The sequence below is a fragment of the Doryrhamphus excisus genome, chromosome 13 (genome assembly GCF_030265055.1).
Source record: "Doryrhamphus excisus isolate RoL2022-K1 chromosome 13, RoL_Dexc_1.0, whole genome shotgun sequence".
NCBI lineage: Eukaryota > Metazoa > Chordata > Actinopteri > Syngnathiformes > Syngnathidae > Doryrhamphus > Doryrhamphus excisus.
This window is the reverse complement of record NC_080478.1, coordinates 3,929,805-3,946,227: the sequence shown is the minus strand read 5'-3', so window position 1 is coordinate 3,946,227 and position 16,423 is coordinate 3,929,805. Positions and strand designations below refer to the sequence as shown.

Below are 16,423 nucleotides of genomic sequence, written 5' to 3'. Positions count from 1 at the left end.
AGTATCAAAACAAGAATAAGATGTGTATACCCTCCAGATGTACGTCCGTACGTTTGAGGACACTGATGATCTCATGATAAAGTAAAAAAAAAAAACAGGACTCTGCCATTTTTTTTATAAATAAAAATAAAAATAAAAATAAAAATAAAAATAAAAATAAAAATAAAAATAAAAATAAAAATAAAAATAAAAATAAAAATAAAAATAAAAATAAAAATAAAAATAAAAATAAAAATAAAAATTTATTATGGAAAGCAGGAAGTGAACAAATGTAACGGTTACTGATTGTAAAAGTACCAGATGGAGGGGTAGGATTTAATAAGCTTTGCTTCTTCCTACTCCTTTTGGACATGTGGAACTGGGAACTGATTATGGGATGCGTTCAATTGTAATCTGATGCATGTTCAAATGAAATAAAACCATTAAAAAAAAAAAATTTAAGTTGAAAAAAAAAATTTAAATTAAAAAAATATAATTTAATAAAATTAAACTATATTAGGAAAGCAGGAAGTGAACAAATGTAACAGTTCTGACAGGAACTGTGAACTGATTATGTGATGCACTCAATTGTAATCTGATGCATGTTCAAATGAAATAAAACCATTTAAAAAAATTACAAAAATTAAAAACAATTTTTTATGTATTTTTTAATTAAATATTTTAAAAAATAAATAAAAAAATACAATTAAATAAAATACAATTATATTAGGAAAGCAGGAAGTGAACAAATGTAACAGTTACTGATTGTAAAAGTACCAGATGGAGGGGTAGGATTTAATAAGCTTTGCTTCTTCCTACTCCTTTTGGACATGTGGAACTGGGAACTGATTATGGGATGCATTCAATTGTAATCTGATGCATGTTCAAATGAAATTAAACCATTAAAAAAATGTAAATAAAAAAAATTAAAAAGCACATTTTAAAAAAATAATAATTAAAAAAATAAAATAAAAAAACTTAAATTATTTGTATCATATGTTGAAATAAAATTAAACCATTAAAAAAATAATAAAAAAATTAAAAAACACATAAAAAAAAATTAATGGAAAGCAGGAAGTGAACAAATGTAACAGTTAGTGATTGTAAAAGTACCAGATGGAGGGGTAGGATTTAATAAGCTTTGCTTCTTCCTACTCCTTTTCGACATGTGGAACTGTGAACTAATTATTTGATGCATTCAATTGTAATCTGATGACAAAGTTCCGTACTTTGGATAATGAGATCCATATCAACCAGATAATCAACTTCTTCTCTGGGTCTGATGAGAAGGTGCATGGAGAAGAAGTGCAGAAGAATTAGTTATCATTTTTGTATGTCAGGCATTGGTCAAGAAAAGGTATTTTTTTATACATAGGTCGCACAAACACGGACTCCGGTTACTAAGACAAATAAATCCTTTCAAATCTCGGAGCCAGGATTGTGTTGCAATGATAGGGGTTGTATAGGAATGTTTTTTTTTTAATAAATTCATCTCAGGTTCCCTTGGCGAACTTTGCAAAGTCAGAGTCCGTTAGTATGACTCTTGGAAGCCCTGACTTCATTCGGTATTCAACAGTTTTTGGAATTCCATTACTTTTTTTTATTCAGCTGTCAATTGCTGGGCAGCTTCCCTGTTTGTGACTCGTCCATGTATGAGATGATGGAAGGCTGACCCGTGGAACTAACATCAGAGGTCTCCTGGGGACTTTAGTAACCATGACACGCCCACAGAGGGACTTCCTTGGGGCCAACAGGGTCTGAGTGGTGTGTCTGGGAGTCGGACTCACTACTGCGTCAAGCATTGTCTACTGATGTAGGGGTACACCCTGGACTGGTGGCCAGCCAATCACAGGGCACATATAGTCAAACAACCATTCACACTCACATTCATACCTATGGACAATTTGGAGTCGCTAATTAACCTAGCATGTTTTTGGAATGTGGGAGGAAACCGGAGTACCCGGAGAAAACTCACGCATGCACGGGGAGAACATGCAAACTCCACACAGAGATGACTGAGGGTGGAATTGAACTCGGGTCTCCTAGCTGTGAGGCCTGCGCGCTAACCACCATTCTTTTTCTACCGCTTATCCTCATGAGGGTCCCGGGGGTGCTGGAGCGTATCCCAGCTGTCTTTTGGGCGAGAGGCAGGGTACACCCTGGACTGGTGGCCAGCCAATCAGAGGGCACATATAGTCAAACAACCATTCACACTCACATTCATACCTATGGACAATTTGGAGTCGCTAATTAACCTAGCATGTTTTTGGAATGTGGGAGGAAACCGGAGTACCCGGAGAAAACCCACACATGCACGGGTAGAGAACATGCAAACTCCACACAGAGATGGCCAAGGGTGGAATCGAACCCTGGTCTCTTAGCCGTGAGGCCTGCGCGCCAACCACTCACCCACCGTGTAGCCTTGATATCTATTATTCATTCTTTACTACCGCTTATCCTCATGAGGGTCCCGGGGGTGCTGGAGCCTATCCCAGCTGTCTTTTGGGCGAGAGGCGGGGTACACCCTGGACTGGTGGCCAGCCAATCACAGGGCACATATAGACAAACAACCATTCACACTCACATTCATACCTATGGACAATTTGGAGTCGCTAATTAACCTAGCATGTTTTTGGAATGTGGGAGGAAACCGGAGTACCCGGAGAAAACAGAAGATAAGCTCTCATTGCTGTTTGATGGCCTTATTTCATGTCTTTATGCCGCACACCATGCACACTCACACAATTGGAGAAGATCATTTCAATGACACCCATTCGTCTATCCATCTATTTTCTATGCTACCCACCGTCACTTGGGTCATGGGTATGCTGGAGCCTATCCCAGCTGTCTTGGGGCGAGAGGCGGGGTACACCCTGGACTGGTGGCCAGCCAATCACAGGGCACATATAGACAAACAACCATTCACACTCACATTCATACCTATGGACAATTTGGAGTCGCTAATTAACCTAGCATGTTTTTTTGGAATGTGGGAGGAAACCGGGGGGAACATGCAAACTCCACACAGAGATGTGTGGAATTGAACCCTTGTCTCCTAGCAGTGAGGTCTGCGCGCTAACCACTTGACGGCCGTGCAGCTTTGATCAAACAGATCAAAGTTGGTTAATGGCCAAAAGGAACCAGCGGTGGTTGCGCGGTGGTTGAGTGGTTAGCGCACATACCTCACAGCTAAGAAACCAGGGTTCGATTCCACCCTCGGCCATCTCTGTGTGGAGTTTGCATGTTTTCGGTGGTTGCACGGTGGGTGAGTGGTTAGCGCGCAGACCTCACGGCTAAGAGACCAGGGTTCGATTCCACCCTCTGCCATCTCTGTGTGGAGTTTGCATGTTCTCCCCGTGCATGCGTGGGTTTTCTCCGGGTACTCCGGTTTACTCCCACATTCCAAAAAAAAACATGCTAGGTTAATTAGCGACTCCAAATTGTCCATAGGTATGAATGTGAGTGTGAATGGTTGTTTGTCTATATGTGCCCTGTGATTGGCTGGCCACCAGTCCAGGGTGTACCCCTGCTAAAGATGTCAAATCACGTTTTGTATTTATTATTGTTGACTTTATGGTATTGCATCACATTTCAGCAGCCCGGTTAATCAGTGTGGTTTAATCACATTGAGAAATAAATCCCAGTTAAAGCCTGATACATTTTCAAACTGGTCTTGTATTTCATAATTGGATACATGCGACAGTGAGCATACTTTTTTTTTTTTTATTATTTTATTGGGAATTTATCCTGGCATGTCTTGTTTTGGAACCAACCCCAGGTAGTTAATGCTCCACAGTCAATGTTTGAGATTAGCGAGGAATGTGCATCTGCTTTAAATGTTAGTCTGATGCAGATACACACCCATTAGCATTAGCTATTTAAGCTAAACAGTCAAATTACACACAGGAAAATACTACTTAGTAAAGATATGATATGGAATATTGATAAAGTAAAAACAACCAGTACTCTTCCATTTTTTTATGAATAAAAATTAAAATTAAAATTAAAATTAAAATTAAAATTAAAATTAAAATTAAAATTAAAATTAAAATTAAAATTAAAATTAAAATTAAAATTAAAATTAAAATTAAAATTAAAATTAAAATTATACCTTAAACTGTATTATGGAAAGCAGGAAGTGAACAAATGTAACAGTTAGTGATTGTAAAAGTACCAGATGGAGGGGTAGGATTTAATAAGCTTTGCTTCTTCCTACTCCTTTTGGACATGTGGAACTGGGAACTGATTATGGGATGCATTCAATTGTAATCTGATGCATTTTCAAATGAAATAAAACCATTAAAAAAATTAAAACAATTAAAAACATTTTTTAATTTTTTAAAAAACTACATTTTTTATTTAAAAAAATAAATTAAAAAATAAATTAAAAACATTTTAAAGATTTTTTTTAATAAAAAAAATGATGCATGTTCAAATGAAATAAAACCATTAAAAAATTAAAAACATTTTTTTTCTGTTGTATTTTTTAATTAAAAACATTTAAAAAATAAGTAAATAAAAAAATACAATTGAATAAAATTAAATCATATTAGGAAAGGCAGGAAGTGAACAAATGTAACAGTTAGTGATTGTAAAAGTACCAGATGGAGGGGTAGGATTTAATAAGCTTTGCTTCTTCCTACTCCTTTTGGACATGTGGAACTGTGAACTGATTATGGGATGCATTCAAATGTAATCTGATGCATGTTCAAATGAAATAAAACCATTAAAACAATTAAAAACATTTTTTAATTAAAAAAATAAAATACATTTTTTTTAATTAAAAAAATTAATTAAAAAAATAAATTAAAAAAAATAATAATATAAAAAATGTGATGCATGTTCAAATGAAATAAAACCATTAAAACAATTAAAAACTTTTTTAATTAAAAAAATAAAATAATTTTTTTTAATTAAAAAAAATTAATTAAAAAAATAAATTTTAAAAAATTTTACAGTTTTTTTTTAATATTAAAAAATCTGATGCATGTTCAAATGAAATAAAACCATTACCATTACCTGCCATGTGTTATTTCTGGTGGTAAAATATGACACGAAAAAAAACCAAATCTGTGCCGCTTGTCAACTGAAGGACGCCGATGTCAATCTCATATGTCAAAAACGGATCCGTTTTTCTGTTCACGGCCTGTGATGTAACCGACTGACAAGCCTGTCGCGTGCCAAGGAGACATTCTCCTTTCAAAGCAAACAACTTCCCCTTCGAGCCGTTCTCTCCAATCAAGTGTGGAGACCAAAGCCAAAAGAAGATGGCTTTGGCGTCTCACAGAGTCAGAAGACTTAAACCCCGTTATGGTGATTAGAGCGTTCTTTTTTTGTTTTTTTTTTACTCCGTGTGGCACCAGTTTATTCCGTGGCAGCATATCAGAAAGCAAATTACTGGAAAGGGGTCCTTCCTGGAGAGGTCTCGGGCTCGGTGATGGTTCTTTTCCTACATGGAGGCAGCCTGTTGAAAATAGTGGGAAGATTTGCTCCGTTTCCCGCTTTTTGAATGGCATCTACCCGATGTTCCTCGTCCATTTTACAATCCCAAATGTTCTCAGGTTTTTTTTTTTTTCCAGTGAGGCATTGGGAGAAGCTCAATGCTAACTTTGTTTCCCAGGCAGATCCCCACGGATCTGATCCCATTTATTGACAGGGTAGACTTTTTGAATCATGCGCAAGAACAGGGTGGTCCTTTAGGAAATCTGAATTGGAACGCGATTTTAGTCCAGCTGAGGAACCCATCTGAGAATAAAATCTACTTTGTCAGCCATCATCAGCTTTCGGTGTTTACTTATGTTTTGCATAAGCCGTCCTTTCATTCCAATACCCTCAGCAGGGTCTTCTTGATCCAAAAAAGCAAGACTTTAATCAGATTTAGGACAGCGCCACCAATTTGAATTACATCGTACAAGTCAAGCAATTCAAGCAGATATTATTCAACGGTTGCCAGTGGCATTCAGGGAACAATTGAATGGAGACAGACAAAATTAGTCAAGGGTGGCAAAGTCTTTTGTGGATCCGGGATGAATGCACGGACAACAATTGGAAGTGTTTTCTCCGTACATTCAGTGGATGCGGACGAGTCTGCGTTTAAGCTCATTGTAACCAAGGGCGACGCTAATGATGCGGAGATTGAGATCAGTCTTGCAAGCCACTGCCTGTGAAATGGTAATGGTTTTATTTCATTTGAACATGCATCAGATTACAATTGAATGCATCACATAATCACTTCACAGTTCCACATGTCCAAAAGGAGTAGGAAGAAGCAAAGCTTATTAAATCCTACCCCTCCATCTGGTACTTTTACAATCAGTAACTGTTACATTTGTTCACTTCCTGCTTTCCTAATATAATTTAATTTTATTTAATTGTATTTTTTTAATTAAATATTTTTTTTATTCTTTTAATTTTTTTAAATTTTAATTTTTTTAAATTTTATTTTTAAAACGTTTTTTCAATGGTTTTTATTTCCCATAATCAGTTCCCAGTTCCACATGTCCAAAAGGAGTAGGAAGAAGCAAAGCTTATTAAATCCTACCCCTCCATCTGGTACTTTTACAATCAGTAACTGTTACATGTGTTCACTTCCTGCTTTCCTAATATAATTTAATTTTATTTACTTGTATTTTTTAAATGAAATATTTATTATTTTTTTAATTTTTTTAAATTTTAATTTTTTTTATTTTATTTTTTATTTTTTAAAACGTTTTTTCAATGGTTTTTATTTCCCATAATCAGTTCCCAGTTCCACATGTCCAAAAGGAGTAGGAAGAAGCAAAGTTGATTAAATCCTACCCCTCCATCTGGTACTTTTACAATCAGTAACTGTTACATTTGTTCACTTCCTGCTTTCCTAATATAATTTAATTTTATTTACTTGTGTTTTTTTAATTAAATATTTATTATTTTTTTATTTTATTTTTTTATTTAAATTTTTTTAATTTTATTTTTTAAAACGTTTTTTCAATGGTTTTTATTTCCCATAATCAGTTCACAGTTCCACATGTCCAAAAGGAGTAGGAAGAAGCAAAGCTTATTAAATCCTACCCCTCCATCTGGTACCTTTACAATCAGTAACTGTTACATTTGTTCACTTCCTGCCTTTCTAATATAGTTTTGTTATATTTTTTTAATTCAAATTTTAATTTTTTAAATTTATTTTTTTAGCCTTATGCATTATTTTAGCTGTTTGAAGATGAACTATATCAGCAAATTGCAGTATTTGTGATTTTAGAAATAAGGAGTTAGTATGTTCTCTGTAGGCGGCATTATGAATTATCCTTACTGACCTTTTTTTTGCGGTACATTTAGCGAGTGAAGATTGCTTTTATAGTTATTAGCCCATATTTCCACACAATAAGTAAGATATGGTAGAACCAGAGAGCAATAAAGAGTGTGGAGTGATTTCTGATTGAGAACAAAGTGTGGAACACAAGACTCTAGACTGGTTACTTCAGGGCACAAGACTACAAGACTATGGTTCTGTAGATGTCATATGAAGTGCTGCATCTCTTAACGATGCCAGGATGAACTCAGCGAACTCGAACGCATCGTCTCTTGATCCAGACATGTCAAAATTTGTTCCTGGAAGTGATCATCTCCTTTGAATAATAAGCTTTATTGAGACCGATCTCTCCCACTGGGTTTTCCCTTGGCATGTGAGCCCTGCTGTCACTCAGGTCAGACTTTCCCTGATCCGGTCTCGGCGGGACATCATGCCCAGCACCGTGCCACAACAGCTCATTACTCAGAAACTTTGCAGGCAGATTATAGGAGGGGTGGTGGAGGAACATGATAAGCCGGGGGGGCGTCACTCTGACACAATCCACCCGCCCCCCCACTGACCCACTTCTGCTCTATCGAACCCTCAGGTACATGGAACCTGCTTGGTCTACTGGGTCACAGCAGGACCAAAACAGCTTCCTCATTCCCAGGAAGCTTCCATGTGGCACACATTCCGGTCACTCCTGGGAAAGTGGCACTGATTGGGTATCGGAATGACTAAACATAGTGTACTCTATATGGACTAAACCATTGTTGCACACTTAGAGAACTTAAGATTGGTTGGTACCACTAGACCACCACAGTTGGTACCGTCTCTTTAAATCGATGTAGAAACAAAAAATGTATTAATTTTGTTTTTGACATAATTTAAATTATCTTATTCGGTTTGAAAACAATGTTTTTCTTTATTTTTCTCAAGCTGCTTCCTCTTAAGTCTTCTGGCACCACTTCACACTTTGAAAATCCAAGGACTAAACCATTCATTCATTCAGAGGCGGGGTACACCCTGGACTGGCGCCGATCCGGTGGACTCCTAGCATCATTGGCGCAACTTGGCTCGCGCCATTACATTCCAGTGGATTCCAATAGGCACATTGTTTGAGACATTTGGTTCCGCTTGGTGGAAGATTTGAAATGTTTTTAAATTTTCTTCCCGCCAAATTCAATTTATGCCGCCGTTATGAGCCACCACGAGCCACTTGGGAGGCGGTTTGAGCCGCTGCAAGCCACTAGGCACCTTATTGGCGACACTAAGCGAACTGGCACCAACTGGCGCCGACCCAGTGGACTCTTAGCATCACAACATTTATTCATTTTCTACCGCTTATCCTCACGAGGGTCGCGGGGGGTGCTGGAGCCTATCCCAGCTGTCTTGGGGCGAGAGGCGGGGTGGCCAGCCAATCACAGGGCACATATAGACAAACAACCATTCACACTCACATTCATACCTATGGACAATTTGGAGTCGCTAATTAACCTAGCATGTTTTTGGAATGTGGGAGGAAACCGCGGAGAACATGCAAACTCCACACAGAGATAGCCGAGGGTGGAATTGAACCCTAGTCTCCTAGCAGTGAGGTCTGCGCGCTAACCACTCGACCACCGTGCAGCTTTAATCAAACAGACACTTGTTAATGGCCAAAAGGAACCACAAGTGGCTGCGCGGTGGTTGAGTGGTTAGCGCACAGACCTCACAGCTAAGAGACCAGGGTTCAATTCCACCCTGGGCTATCTCTGTGTGGAGTTTGCATGTTGTACCCGTGCATGCGTGGGTTTTCTCCAAGTACTCCGGTGGTTGTGCTAACCACACAACCACCGTGCAGCTTGACTAAAGCATATATTTTTTAATTATTATTATTTTTTATTTATTTATAATTTATTAATATTTAATATTTTTAGATATTTTTTTATATATCCACTTGCCCGTGCATTCCACCTGGAGTACACCCATCGAGGCTCCAGGGGAGGCGGGGAAGTCTAGCGGGGAACTGGACTTCATACAGTCCCAAAAATGGTTTATGGAGCCTGGTCATACATACTGGTGAGGTGTTCCACCTGGCGCATACCCCCCGAGAGGTTCCAGGGAAGGCGGGGAAGTGCAGAACGGAACTGGGCCAGGAAATAGTGCCTGGAGTCCGGCCAGAATGGTGGCTATTTTTTTCCGGTCGGTGGACTGGCCATAGAGTTTAGGAATTGAAATTTGAAAATTTGAACAATCCCGGGAGAACTGGCTCCCATTGACGCTCAAAACCTGATACCCAGCCCCAGTTCCCACACAGTTGGTGGCATGTCATGTAAGATGAGGAATGAACATGCAGGGGGTTGGATGAGGTCTTGTCCAACCCATCATGAAGTAATTGTTGATTTAGCTTGGGTCCTCATACAACATTGCGGAATGACATTGGTTTAATTTTAATTTAATTTAATTTAATTTAATTTAATTTAATTTAATTTAATTTAATTTAATTTAATTTAATTTAATTTAATTTAATTTAATTTAATTTAATTTAATTTAATTTTAATTTTAATTTTAATTTTTTTGAATTTTTTTAAATTAAAAAAATTATTTTATTTTATTTTTTATTTTTTAAATGTATTTTTTTTTGTCACGTACCGAAGTACGAGGTGATATGACCATCCAATGACATAATGACTCATACGTCAATATCAATACTAGCTCAAAAACTCAAAATTATACGATATCTCATTTTTATGCCGATGTCATATTATCGAATATCCCTGAATAAGACGTATTAGAAAAATTAAAATTAAAATTAAAATTAAAATTAAAATTAAAATTAAAATTAAAATTAAAATTAAAATTAAAATTAAAATTAAAATTAAAATTAAAATTAAAATTAAAATTAAAATTAAAATTAAAATTAAAATTAAAATTAAAATTAAAATCTCCCTGTTCATGCGTGGGTTTTCTCCGGGTACTCCGGTTTCCTCCCACATTCCAAAAACATGCTAGGTTAATTAGCGACTCCAAATTGTCCATAGGTATGAATGTGTGTGTGAATGGTTGTTTGTCTATATGTGCCCTGTGATTGGCTGGCGACCAGTCCAGGGTGTACCCCGCCTTTTAATTAAAATTAAAATTAAAATTAAAATTAAAATTAAAATTAAAATTTAAAAAGTAGGAAAATACAGATTTTTTTTTTTTTTTTTTACAAAAAAGTTGTAATATTGTGAGTTTGTTCCATCATCAAGTATTTCAATGGCCAGATGTATTTTTCCAGATTGGCACAGTGGCTGGGACCGTTTTTGACATTAAAAATTCAGATTATTCTTGTAATAAATGTCGCTCTTTTATTGTGGAAAATTGATTCAATTCATTTTTTGTCACCGTAGGACTGACCAAGCCTGGATCCTACAAATATTAGATTATATAGGATTATTTTGGAAGACGTGGACTGTATTGTATAAAAACTTCTTCCATCCATACTTTCATTTATTGGGAGTGTAGCACTATGTAGCGAGCAGCAAAGCCACACACATGAACCCGCAGACAAACGGAGAACGTGACTTGCTTGCTTTTGCCACATGATTGACCACATTGACCTGATGTGTATGTTTAATGGAGCATCCCGGGGTTTTAACCTGGTGCTGAATGACAAACGGCGTGATGTTTTCAGACAGTCTGTCACTGATAATATGGCTTCACTTGGGGCTTGAACCGAAACGGCGAAGTTGCCATTGCATTTGTAGTGTCGTTAATTCTAAAGGTCAGCGCTGTCACGGGGGGGGGCTTCCTCGATAAATTGACGTATGAACGCTGTCTTCATGCATCCCCTTGGGATTGCGGAGAATTCTAAGTAATATAATTATACATGACGTCGAGTGTTATTGCTATGTACATTCTACTGGATGGTAGTACTGCTGTCTTATAAAAATGGGGATCACTTTCCATAAATTCACTTTTCGGGTTCCCGTGGGGCCCCCTAGCTGTGGGTCCCCTCGTTTTTTTTCCTCTTGCCAAGATGCTCACATCTGTAAGTTATATGTTCGCTCTCTTAACATGAGATAGTTTGTCTACCTCTGAGATGAATGTGATGCTTTGTTCCCCGGAATATGATGTGCATTACTTGTGTTTTTGTGTTCTGTCTCCTTCTCTTTACAGCGTATGCGGTGATTGCAAATGGACAAGTGGAATGTCCTGCAGGCTACAAAAGAATGAACGTCACACACTGTCAAGGTAAGCAACCAACTGATGTAAAAAACTGCATATGAGTTAGTATGGTTTCCTTTCAATTGGACCCCCAGACCCCCAGACCCCCGTCCCCGACCACAGTTATTGGGTTCAATGAGGATGTCCGTCCATGTAAAATGAAGTGTGATAATAAAATAAAGGGTGTTCAAATTATAATAATTCACATCTCATATTCTCATAAAGTATGTTTATTTTTAGACCGAAAAGCCATTGTCTAGCGGTGGGCAAACTACGGCCCAGAGGCCACATGCGGCCCGCTAAGAATTTCAATCTGGCCCGCCAGTTACTTCTAAAGCAGGGGTCTCAAACTCAATTTACTTGGGGGTCCACTGGAGCTAGGGTCTGGGTGAGACTGGGCCGCATCAGGTTTTCCAAAAAAACCACAAAATAAACGCATTTATTAAAAACAAAAAATTTTAAAATTTTTTTTTTAAACTTCGCTTTCAATAAAAGCTATGATAAAACATTCTACTGTTCTCAAATATCTTACTTTTTATTTTTCTACACAAAATAAGATGAAAAATAAACAAATCAAGAATAAAGAAAATCAATCAATCAGTAATAAATAAATATAATAATAATAATAAAATGGCAAATAATAAAAACTTCAGAAACCACATATAGTTGGTGGGTAGACAAATTATTTTTTTCAGATTAAAATGAACAAAGCATTATTAGAGCCCTGTAGACATGACAAAACACGACTATAGTCACATTTATACTCTTTTTATTTACAACATATTGCGCAACTGCAGGGTCTTGAGACACATGCTAACTCGCAAACTAGAGAGCTATAGCGACCTAAACGGTAGCCTTCAAGTTATTTCCTTTAAAATTAAATAGCCAAAAACTTACCACTTCCACACGGATAGGGAGGATAACTATTAACAGTTATTTAACCTTTAACATGAACATTAATCAAACGTAATAATTTTTTCTGGGTACATGATACCATACAGCATCCATATCAAACTTGCGCGGGCCGCACTAACATTAAACTTTTATATCAAGGCGGGGGCCTCAAAGTAGTGTCCTGCGGGCCATATTTGGCCCGCGGGCCACGTGTTTGAGACCCCTGTTCTAAAGTATTTAAACCTTTAACATACAACCTGGCAACATGACTTTAGAGTAGTCTGTCATGTTGTAGTCAGGTACACTACCGCTTAAAAATTTGGGATCACTTCGGAAATTTTGGGGCTTTTTCTTGGCAGTCCTGCTATGAAGTCCAGCATCCTGAAGTTGCCGCTACACTGTTGATACTGACGCTGGTGTTTGACGGGTACTATTTAGTGACGGACCTGTGAGGCGTCTTTGTCTTAAACTACACACTCTCAGATATGCGCATCGTTTTTGTTTCCTTGTTATACCCAGTTTTTTTAGTTTAAATTTTTAGGGTCTAACAAGGACACAAAAACGATGCACAACTGTGCAAGAAGACAAATATCTGAGAGTGTGTAGTTGCTACTTGCATGCTTATTCTCATTACTCTTAGACTACCGCTCAAAAGTTTGGGATCACTTGCAAATGTATTTTTTTTCCAAAGAAAAACACATTTTCATGCATTTCGCTTTTGTGTCGTTTTTGTGTCCTTGTTAGAAAATGTGTTTTTCTTTGGAAAACAAATACATTTCCAAGTGATCCCAAACTTTTCAGCGGTAGTCTAAGAGTAATGAGAATAAGCATGCAAGTAGCAACTACACACTCTCAGATATTTGTCTTCTTGCACAGTTGTGCATCGTTTTTGTGTCCTTGTTAGACCCTAAAAATTTAAACTAAACAAACTGGGTATAACGAGGACACAAAAACGATGCCCATATCTGAGTGTAGTGTGTAGTTTTAAGACAAAGACGCCTCACAGGTCGTCACTAAATAGCACCCGTCAAACACCAGTGTCGGTATCAACAGTGATGCTGGACTTTATGGCGGGACTACCAAGAAAAAAAAACATCTCATCTGGCCAAAAATTGTCATTGAAAGTCAGCGTCAATCCCGGTCAACCCAGCAGCAGACTGCAACAATAGCACTAATCTGGGACTCAACCAAACCGGGGATTAAAGACCCCATGTGATGAAGGCTGACCTGAATTCTAATCAGAAAGCAAGACTCCTTCAACCAAGACCATCACCATCACGGTTTTTTGGTTTTTGTTTGTTTTCAATTGTATGCAGGATCTCACAAAAGGGAGTCGACCATTCACACTGTATATTTATTATAAATTGGTTTTCGTGTTACAATAACAAACTTTGACCTCTGGTTCTTGTCTGGCACTCAAACTGACCATTTTATCTTATCGACTCTGGAGATGCACGCTCGATTCCCCATGAACAAAAAGACTCACTGAACTCAGTTCATTCATTCATCAACATCTGCCCGACTATCTCGCTTGTCGATACGAAGGTTATCTCGCATTCCACGTCGCGGTCGATTCCTGCGTGCGTGTGTTTTATTCGTGTCATCACTCCTTCCTGAATTTCATAGCGTTGTTGTAATTTTATACTTCATCACCTCCGAGCGGGCCTTGGGCGGTGTGTAAATGTGCGATATTTTCTCACCTTTCAGTGTGTAAATGATGACATCATTGTCGGTCTGCCGATGTATGTTTGTTTTGTTTTTTTTTTTATGTATGTTTTTTTTTTTTTTTACCTAATTACGCATTTTTGGCCTTGTGTGACTTATATTCCAGTGCGACTTATGTATTTTTTTTTCTACCTAATTATGCATTTTTGGCTTTGTGTGACTTATACTCCAGTGCGACTTATGTATGTTTTTTTTATACCTAATTATGCATTTTTGGCCATGTGCGACTTATACTCCAGTGTGACTTATGTATGTTTTTTCTACCTACCTAATTATGCATTTTTGGCCATGTGCGACTTATGTTTGTTTTTTCTACCTAATTAAGCATTTTTGGCCATGTGCGACTTATACTCCAGTGCGACTTATGTATGTTTTTTCTACCGAATTATGCATTTTTGGCCTTGTGCGACTTATACTCAGTGCGACTTATGTATGTTTTTTTTCCTACCTAATTATGCATTTTTGGCCTTGTGTGACTAATACTCCAGTGCGACTTATGTATGTTTTTTTTCTACCTAATTACGCATTTTTGGCCATGTGCGATTTATACTCCAGTGTGACTTATGTATGTTTTTTCTACCGAATTATGCATTTTTGGCCTTGTGCGACTTATACTCCAGTGCGACTTATGTATGTTTTTTTTTTTACCTAATTACGCATTTTTGGCCTTGTGCGACTTATACTGCAGTGCGACTTATGTATATGTTTTTATTCTATTCTTTTATTTAACCTACAAATGTGTCGGATCATTTTTTTGACACTTTATGTATGTTTTCCATGAGAAAACTTATGAAGACAACTGAGAAAGATGGAAAATCACACAAAGCTTTTTTGGGGTATCGTTATCTGTAACACAAACGTGATGTTGATATTTCTTCCGATGGGGATCGTTTACAGTTCAAATATCCCACCCTGTCGGAATAAAATTACAATTACTGACAATTACTGCGTATTTTACAGATATCAATGAGTGTCTACTGCCCGGAATCTGTAAGAATGCAGAATGTCTCAACACCAAAGGAAGCTACAGATGTACGTGCAAACCAGGCTATATGCTGGACCCGGCTAGAAGTCACTGTGTCTGTAAGTACTGCTTAGAATTTCTAAATACTTATATATATGAGGATCGTAGAAACTCAAAGTGAGCTCGGTTTGTTTGACTTTCGCTCAAATGTGAACGCATAACTGAGTTGGTAGAGCATGAGACTTTTAATCCGAGGGTCCAGGGTTCAAGTCCCTGTTCAGGCAGTGAATGGTACGCCCCTTCCCTTAAAAATGCCTCAAATTTCGTATTTCGTAGTATGCAATAAAATGACAATAAAGGTGATTCCGTACCGTATTTTCCGGACTATAAGTCGCACTTTTTTTCATGGGTTGGCCGTTCCTGCGACTTATACTCCAGAGCGACTTATAAATTTAAAAAAGTGTTTATGTTACATAAACACTGGACACCTTTTCTGTTCATGTTTATTTTTTGTGTAGCTGAATAAGCATTGTGTTAGCATATCTTACACCTATTAGCATGTTCTCTATTCTTTTATTCATGTTAGAACTTGCCTTCCAAGATGACGTAATGTCTGTTTTGGTCAAGTAGTTTGGAAAATAAATTATCCGCAAAAAATGCGACTTATACTCCAGTGTGACTTATGTATGTTTTTTCTACCGAATTATGCATTTTTGGCCATGTGTGATTTATACTCCAGTGCGACTTATGTATGTTTTTTTCTACCTAATTATGCATTTTTGGCCTTGTGCGACTTATACTCCAGTGCGACTTATGTACGATTTTTTTTCTACCTAATTATGCATTTTTGGCCTTGCGCAACTTGTACTCCAGTGCGACTTATGTATGTTTTTTCTACCGAATTATGCATTTTTGGTCTTGTGTGACTTATACTCCAGTGCAACTTATATATGTTTTTTTTTCTACCTAATTATGCATTTTTGGCCTTGTGCAACTTATACTCCAGTGCGACTTATGTTTGTTTTTTCTACTTAATTATGCATTTTTGGCCTTGTGTGATTTATACTCCAGTGCAACTTATGTATGTTTTTTCTACCGAATTATGCATTTTTGGCCTTCTGCGTGTTATACTCCAGTGCGACTTATGTATGGTTTTTTTTCTACCTAATTACGCATTTTTGGCCATGTGCGACTTATACTCCAGTGCGACTTATGTATGGTTTTTTTTTATACCTAATTACGCATTTTTGGCCTTGTGCGACTTATACTCCAGTGCGACTTATGTATGTTTTTTCTACCGAAGTATGCATTTTTGGCCTTGTTCGACTTATACTCCAGTGCGACTTATGTATGTTTTTTTTTTTTTTACCTAATTACGCATTTTTGGCCTTGTGCGACTTATA

General features: G+C 37.2%; 1 protein-coding gene across 3 annotated transcripts in view; it reads left to right on the top strand.

The window, feature by feature from the left end:
- Nucleotides 1-16,423, top strand: part of LOC131140425 (latent-transforming growth factor beta-binding protein 2-like) — a 168,952-nt gene that overhangs the window by 90,077 nt on the left and 62,452 nt on the right. For all 3 annotated transcript variants that reach the window (XM_058090847.1, XM_058090846.1, XM_058090845.1), the window contains exons 9-10: nucleotides 11,390-11,464; nucleotides 15,017-15,139. In XM_058090847.1, coding sequence (XP_057946830.1) covers nucleotides 11,390-11,464; nucleotides 15,017-15,139 — 198 coding nt within the window. The remainder of the gene's footprint in view (nucleotides 1-11,389; nucleotides 11,465-15,016; nucleotides 15,140-16,423) is intronic.